At 30.2% G+C, this 8,945-nt stretch overlaps 1 protein-coding gene across 1 annotated transcript; it reads right to left on the bottom strand.

Moving 5' to 3' along the window:
• Positions 1-2,394: 2,394 nt before the first annotated feature.
• Positions 2,395-3,637, bottom strand: LOC108564831. Its single transcript, XM_017923988.1, has 2 exons — positions 2,660-3,637; positions 2,395-2,501 (listed from the first exon to the last, which is right to left on the bottom strand). The coding sequence occupies exons 1-2, from the start codon at positions 3,543-3,545 to the stop codon at positions 2,479-2,481; spliced, it is 909 nt and encodes a 302-aa protein (XP_017779477.1). The 5' UTR covers positions 3,546-3,637; the 3' UTR covers positions 2,395-2,478.
• Between the last annotated feature and the right edge of the window lie 5,308 nt (positions 3,638-8,945).

The following is an 8,945-nucleotide window of genomic DNA, read 5'->3' as shown; positions in this document are numbered from 1 at the left end:
CCACCGGATGAACAAAAAAAAAGTAAGCGTTGGGGGTGGTTTGAGAGTGAAAGAGTGAGACAAAGAGAGTAAAGAGAATCGCGCGCGCTTAAATCAAAATTCCATTTTAGTTGAAACTCTTTCTTTTCGCGCATACCCACCCTCATACACACACACACCCTTCTCTAGAAATCTAATTTTCGCGCGAGATAGTGTAAACTCGAGCGAGCACAAAAGCTTTCAAATACATACCAGGTGTTCTATTTTGCGAACACCTCTCAACCCACTATTCCACTGCATCCTCCACCACCTTCATCTCATTCATTCATCCCCCCTCATACTCACGGTAACAGTTTTATTTAAATTAATAATTTCAAACGGGAATTGCGTTCCGTCCCGCAGTCGGTTTGCATAAACGAATATATATTAGGACTTAGGTGCAACTTGCAGTAATTTATACACACCGCTTCAATAGAATTGCATAGCTTTCCGTGCTTCTTGACATAATTGAATTTTCTGTGTGTGTCTTCTTGTTTTTTTATTCATTTGAAACATTTGTAACTACAAATACGATAAAAATAATATACATTTTAAAGTTAATTTTAATAATAATATTAATAATAAATTGTTGTTATTTGTTGTAGCATTCTACATTTCCTAATGGTAACATTGACAGATGTCATATTTCGAATCTTGCCAACCTTATGCAAAGAAATGGCGCAAAAAAAAAACTTGAAAGATAATAATTTTCTCAAGAAATTTAAAACAGACTGAATTTTGAAATATTTAAACAGGACTACAGTGATCAAAAGCGCACTATGCGAGGTATTTCAAAGAATAAAAAAAAATAATTATTTGAACGTTCTCTCAATAAAACATGAATAGAAAAGAAACGATAAAAATTTGTTACTATTTTATTAATATTTTTCAAATTTTAGTTTGTATTGACATTTTCAAACGAAAATGTGATAAATCCGGACTATAGAATCTATTTCAATCATTAATTATTTGAATAACCTTAATCTTGCCAACCTTATATAAAAAATAGCGTCAAATCTAGCGCTCATACTCATATCTTCTATAATTTGTGTTATAACCATATCTAAGAACAGACATTTTTTTTTAAAATATTGTTTCTAGCAATGTTTAAGGCTTAATATATGAAATGTTCATAGTTTTTAAGAAAAATGAATGAAAGTTGAATGTTTATAAAAAAAGCAAATAATTGAATTTAAAATAAATCATTGTTTTTTAAATTTCGTTATTTTTTAACGTTTTAATTTAGTTAATTTATGGTTTAAATAGAATCATGTTTTTAAATAAATATATAAATATTCTCTGTGGGGCGACTAATAGCCGAATGGTTAAGTCGCCGTACCTACCATTTCGTGGGCGCCAGTTCGAATCCTGGTCAAGCCAGGCCCTTTGTGAGCCCTCTCGGTGCTTGCAGCAATAGGGCCATCGTTCATTACAGACATACAGTGAAATGAATGAGGTTTAGCATATGGACCTTTTCAGCCAAGTCGATTGACACTGACAGTGTTAAGGATAACAGCAAATTTACAGTGAATGGAAAAAATGGAATCGCAGAATTACAAGACAGCAGCCAACCAACAAATTAAAAAATCAAATCATCATAATGGTAACTATCCACCGGAAAAGATTATCCATTTAATGTCAACCGCAATCTCAATGTTCACATTGATGAACAGATTGTGAATAAAATTATACGACATAAAAAAATCTCAGCTTATAAGAAAAATAAATCTATGAATGTTTATTAGTTTACAGAAAAATAACAAACATTCAATTTCGAAATAATGATTTATTTTCTTTCATTATTTTGTTTTTCAATTCCTAATTCCATGAAAAATTCGTTTGCTTTTGCAATTTAAATATTTAAACAAAAAATCAGTCTCTAAATATTAATATGAGTTTTCTAGTTTGAATCAGTTTTCTGAAAAGTTTATATAAATTTTGATTCAATCAATTTTTTTTTTAATTTGTATACCAATTTTAATTTTGGTAAAACGGTACAAAATCTGGACAAAAATGGGACAAAATCATAATAAAAACAACTTGTAAATAATTCATTTCTCTGTATTTTATTCTATAAGTAGTCTGGAATAGTTTAAATATGCGTGTAGTATACGCTTCTTGAAATTTTACAAACATTACAAAATTATAGGAAAATTGCTACTTTTTCGAGTTGAAAAGACTCGTTATAATTTAAGTAAGCAGATTTTAATTTTGGTTTACAAAGTCTAGAGTTTTGGATCTTTCTTCTTAGTCTTTTCTTTATATTAAAAAATAGAACATTCTAATGTTTAATTTTGTTAATAATGAAAAAAATACATGTATATGAATTTTTCCGAATTATATAATATTTTTTTTTTATAAAAGGTTAAGAAGTGAACGTGTTCACATGAATTACTTAATTAATATTCAATTCACTACTTGAGCCAAATCTTGATAATATCCATCCTGAGTACTCGAATTTTATGGTATAGACGTAGATAGTCCTGTGTGACAACAATGAAAAAATCATAAAGATTATCAATAACACGTGGATATTCCTTAATCGGGCTTAATGGGTTATCTATGTCTTTCAAATCATATATTTTTCTATTAAGAATATTGTTTTCCCTCATGTAATGCTCAAGAGTCTCTTTAATCTCACCTTTAATAAGTCTCATCCTGTTCCAAAGATCCGTTAAGCAATTCTCGGATTCAGGCCGCACTTTTTTACGGACATTCATGAAGGCATCCTGAGGCATTAAACGATTACAAGTATCATCCACAGCTCTCATAACCTCTACCACACTCGACTCATCGTCTGTTAGTACAAACAACTTATTCTGTTGCAACATTTTCGCGAATTCCAATTGGAAGCTTTCGGATTTCAAAAAAAACATAAAACCAGCAAACATATCCTCCTTCAGATCCTCGCGCATCTGCCTCATCTCTTTGCAAATCTCCACCATTCTCACAATATTCTTCTCCATATCAGGAGGTGGATTCGGATACAACACGGTTGTTTCGAAAACTTCCTCAATTTCATCAAACTTTCGCGTGTACTTCTTCAAATCCGCATAGATTAATTCAGTTAAATTTAGTATGTTTGTTGCAACATCTTGGCACCTGGAAGCATTCATATTTTCGGGTAGAGCGCATCTTTTCAATTCAACATGATATTCTCGAATTTTCTTCTCGAACGGTGAATCAGAGAATTTCGAATGTGGATAGAGCACCGTAATTTGTTCATTGATTTTTATTAGGATATTCCTTGTAGGATTTTCATACTCTTTGGCTATACTCATGTTGATATTATTCAAAAGACGTTTGCACTTCTTTTGAAAAGTCTTGTCCTGAATGATTTTTAACAACTGTTTTAAGAATAAATGTAGTTTTTTGAGTTCATTCCTGTGCTTGCACGACTCTTTTTTCATGTCATCTTCCACATCACTGATTTGTAGTGACATCTGTTTCAACTCCATGAGATATCGCTGCCAGTGATTTTCAGTTTCAAAAATATTGATACTCTTGTACCAATATATTTCCTCCATTTCTATAAAGATTTTTCAGTACAATTTTATGCGTTTGAAAACAGTCCAAATCAGGTAACTTCCTTTCAAACAAATAAATAAATTTACTTAGTTCTCTATTTTAGTTCTACTATAAAATCGATTTTTATTACTTGTTTCAATCTAAAACTTTCATTTATTTGTAAAAACAATTTTTATTTTAGCGATATTTTTTTTGTTTTGTTTCTTTATCTTCATAAAATATTTCACATATTGATTTTTCAAAGTGAATTGGCGATATTCAAAATAAGAAATAAACTCTCAAAAATGAACTCTGTTGTAGAAAATCATCAAAACTTTCTAACAACATGTGTACGGCGGATATATCCGCCCAATTATTTACATAAGAGCCTTCGCTTAAAAATTGCATGCAAAACCATTAATTCTAAGTAAGCGTTTCAAGCGTCTGACTTCAGTTTTGTAGAAACACGCAACCATATAAAAAAAAACAGTTGAAAAATATTCGTCCGCAAAGGATTAGTTAGCTGTAACATATACAAATATTTGACGGTTAATATTCAAAATGACGGACACGAAATAACAGTTTTTATTTTTCTGAAGAGCTAATTGATAAATTAGTCTTTAATTTTTTTCAAATGCTAAATTTAATTATGAGAGAGATGAGCAATGCATATTAGCATACCGTTTAGTATCTTGAAAATACAAAATTACGTATTATTGACAGTTAAAATATGAAATCATGCAAAAGTTAATAATAATGTAAAAGCAACTGCCCAAATATTTTGAATAGTTGAATTTTTAATTTCATTTTCATTACTTTTCAATGAGTTTTGTCCATGTTTCACTGTAAATTTGAATTTGAATTATTCCCATTAAAATACTAACATCATGTTGACAGATTTAAATAATAACAATATGGATGAAAACATGATTTATGTACATTTACACTAATAAATGATTTGATTATATTTTTTTAGAGATTTCGTGAAAAAAAAAAATGTTTTATCGCTCTATAATTATCGTCATAGCCAAACATAGACGACTTGTTGACAAACTTATATGCGTGAAATCTGTTATTTGTAAGGAAATACTTAATTATTTGATAATATTTGTTACAAGTGGATGAAAAGTAAATAGAGAGATTATATTTGTTTGAGTAATAAAAAATATTGGTAAAAGCGGACAGGGTGGATTTATATCCATTATATCAGAGATGAGCAGTGCATTTTATCGTCCTGTTTAGTATCTTGGAAAGTAGTCGATAAATTTATTATTTACTGCCCCAGACTCTCGACGAGTGTCGCGCAAGTTTTGTTGTTCGTCGCGAGCGAAGAAAGAATTATAGTGGTCTTCAGGAACAGAGCGGAGTTCGGAAAAATAAAGAAAGAAATAAGGAAGGAAGAAAGGAAGAAGTGTATGAGAGAAAGAGAGTTCGGATCGGTGTTTGTGTCATTGCTCATCGGTATTCGGGAGGTCGAAGGGATGGCGGATTGTGTCGGGGTTACACCCTCATGTGTTGTCTGCAGCGGTGGTAAGCCGACTCACGTACAAGAAACATGGCGCAATAAAGATGAGTGGGTGAGACTAATGCGAGCTGACAGCGACAGGTACGAAGGCAGATCTTTCAAGCAGATGAGTCTCTACCAGTCTCCTCTCTCTCTCTCTCCCTCATTCTCAAACCTATACCTAAGACCAATCCTTCTCTCATTTCCCCTTTTACATCCAATTCTACATGTGTTATGCCCAAAGAATAACCCACATCAATAATATTAACCGCACGTAATTTATCACACTACAAAAAATCCACAGTACGTACATATTATTAATTTCGAGAGATTTTTTTTTCTTCTATGATTATTACATCAAGGAACGTATGTATGCGTTTTTTACTCCACCATCTCTAAAAAGTTGAAGAATATTTCGAAAAAAGAACTATGCATTTTCTTTTATACAAAATTACGAAATGAATATGCTTTTTCTTATATTAGTTTTTTTAGATCCTTTTGTTACATTGTGTATGCGCCGGGTAATTCGTATTATATTTAGCTTTCACATAATCAAAATATTTCATATCTGAAATTGATTTCCTTAATGAAAAAAACTTAAATTTTTAATTATTTTATTATACATTTATTAAATAAATTATTTTTTTTAATATTTTTTTCTTCTTAAATATTAAATACAACTGATTATATTTAAAATACAACAAATATGTTATAGATTAGTTACAAAGCAATATTTAATAAAAAATATTAAAAAAAACATTAAGAATAATTAGTTATTAGATCTAGTTGGAAATTTATTTAAAAAAAACATATATTTCTTCATTTTTGTTTAATTATTTATGTTTAAAATTAATAAACCATACACAATCTTGATTGATAGAAAATAAACTGTTTTCTTTTTGTTCATTGATGTAAATTAATTATGTTTTAATAAAACGGATATTGCGGTTGTAATTTAAAAAGTTCATACTATATACTGTACAATAATATAGCTTAAAAACCTTACCTTTAGCAAAATTGTGTATACGCAAAGTCTGATGCGCCCTAGTTTCAGCTTATTAAATTTCCTTCCACGTTATTTTTTTGTCAAATTATTTTATAATATCATTATTATTTGTTGTGTTTACTTTATTCATCAAAAAATTATTACGTTACTTCCAAATTGAAAAATTATCTAAAATTATTTATTACTTTTACTGAAAAAAAAACAAAAAATATTTTTTTTGAAGGTACCTGTTACATATGTTGCATAAGCTGTCAAGTACATATTACATGTGGTTGCATGTTTCAGTAACGTCAAATTTGACAGCTCGTAGCAGACGAACGGATGACAGTAGAAAGCTGTCAGTTGACTCGTAGGAAAGATGAGATTTTCAGATTTAATTTGAGTATAAAATGATGTAATTATTCTCGGGTATTCATTAAAAACTGAATACATCGAAAGTCGTCGTTTTTTCTTGTTGTCTTATTTCTTCTTTTATTGCATGATACCTGATTGTACAATAAAATAAGCAAAAAGTTTATTAGTTTTCGGGTTATTCAAATTTTTGGTAAATTCAGACACTTCGAAATTCGAATTATCGATACTAGAATCGTTTCAGTGGGCTCATTCAAAAAATGGCAGTCTAAAAAGTATGATTCCTGTCAACAACTTTACAATTGAATGCTCGTAGCAGAGGAATCGATGAAAGAAGAAAGCTGCCAGTAGGCTAGAAAGGTGGAAGATTTAGTTTTAATTTGCGTGTAAGATTATGTAATTATCTTCGCGGTTCTAAAGACTATGGCACTTTTCACTAAAAACTGGAAAAACAGGAAACTCATCGAAACGTTACATAGCGAGGTGCACAATGCTTGCCCCAATTATACAATAAAATCGTAAAAAAGTTCATTAGCTTTCAAGTTTTTAATGATTTTTTTTTGTAAAACTGCAATTTTCAATAATTTTCAAGCGCTCCGAAAATCCAAATATCGAATGTTTCATATGGCTCATTTGAAAGGTGGTAGTCGAATTAGTATGATTTCTATTTAATTACGTAATTGTCCTACGTGGTTATCTTGAAAAAAGAACGTAAAGAGCTTGCTTTTCAAAAACTTCACATTTAAGCTTTGTTGAAAAGGTGAGACTTTCAGCTTTAATTTGAGTGTAAGATGATATAATTATCTTCAGCGGACTAAAAACTGAAGACATCGAAAATCCAATTGGACAAAATTTTCTGAAATTTTCAGGCCAGAGTGCGAAATATAGCATAAATTGCGTAATTTGTCTAATAAAAACTACACAAACGACGTTATTTACCAACCTATATAATAATTATGTAATAAGATGAATAAAAATACAAATGGAGCTGAAAACATAATGAAATAAAAATGTTCTCATATACAAACACAGAGATTTTTACTGATAAATTCTCAATTTCATATATGATTGTAATGATATTCGCGTCGCGTTAGAACATTAATCTATACGTAATCTATAGGTTTTATACTCCGCGTCGGAGGGTTGGCACTATTGAAAAAGGGGTTTTCAGAAATTGCGTTAGAATGAAATTTAATAACGTTTAATGTAAATTATGGGCGTCTTTATTTTATCCGCGCCGCTTCCTATATTTCGGGCTTTCCACGTTAATATCGTACTCCTCTCTTGTGCTCTCACCCTAAACACGTCGTGATCGTCCTCATATGCACAATACACTATGCACAGCAACTAAAATCCCATCCCTTCATCCCACCAACCCATCTCTCTCTCTCACACACACACACACCACCCACACACGTTTTATGAAGCAAAATTTATTATTATATCAGAATTTGTCGGTGCATTATAAATTTTATTGCGCGAATGAAAATTTTAATATTAAACTGCATTTCGTCGCATCTACACCCCCGACACAGCGCACAACAAATTTATTGCATTTTTCGTGTGTTTATTACCAACGATAAAGACACATACAAAAAAAGGACTAGTGTAATTATTTATTACCTAATATAAATTATAAATATTTTTAGCGATTATTAACGATATCGTCTATTTTAATTAGTATGACGTAATTTCAAGTTTGCAATATTATTAGACGTGATGAGGCCGAGGAAGTCTACATTCCAAGTTGATAGAAGTCATCGGATCACATAACCATACTTCACACGTGTAATAAACGTTATCTTTATCACTGGGACGTAAACGGGAAATCCATAATCAGACAGTCGAATGTTTGTAATATCTGGCGTGTAATAAAAAAGTTTCCTGCGCAAGATGAGCCGGAGGGTAATTTTATTGTTTGTTACACGTTTTGCTGCCGTCTCCAAGATTAATAACTTATTTCTCGTTACGGCTTTAACTTTTTACTATCACATCACTAATTGTTACCAACAGTTAATGGCTTCTTTAAAACAAAAGTTACAATTATAACTCAAAAATTATTATTGAAATCTCATTAATTATTACATTTTCTCTGTCATAATATCAATAATTAATTAAGAAAATTAAACTGTTTTTAAATTTTTTATGATTTTTATTTAAAATTAATAGTAATAAATTTAAATCAATTAATAAATTATCATTAAAAATCGATTTTTAAAGAAATTATTTTAAATGAAACTGATTTCAAGTTTTATATGTACAATAAATGAAATTTCATTTTAATTATTTTGAAAATTAAAAGAAAAATTGAGTTATGAAAATGTTAAAAAATCTTATTTAAATCATAAAAAGAAAGTATCATTATATGTAAATCTAGTCGTCTGATTCCAAATGTTGTTTCTTTTTTTGGTATATGAGAGCTGCTTAGTTTCTGTTTATTAAATTTCCCGTCATTTTTCTCGTCCGCATCTGCAGGTATAGGCGAGACAATGAAAATTTTCAAATTTTCCTGCAGCATTTCAGGCCTCCGCCGGAGCGTAATGAAGCCATAAGTTAGAT

The sequence above is a fragment of the Nicrophorus vespilloides genome, unplaced genomic scaffold (genome assembly GCF_001412225.1).
Source record: "Nicrophorus vespilloides isolate i.1.1-1 unplaced genomic scaffold, Nicve_v1.0, whole genome shotgun sequence".
In the NCBI taxonomy this organism is placed as follows: Eukaryota; Metazoa; Arthropoda; class Insecta; order Coleoptera; family Silphidae; genus Nicrophorus; species Nicrophorus vespilloides.
The sequence above is the reverse complement of the archived record's forward strand: the minus strand, read 5'-3'. Positions and strand labels throughout refer to the sequence as shown.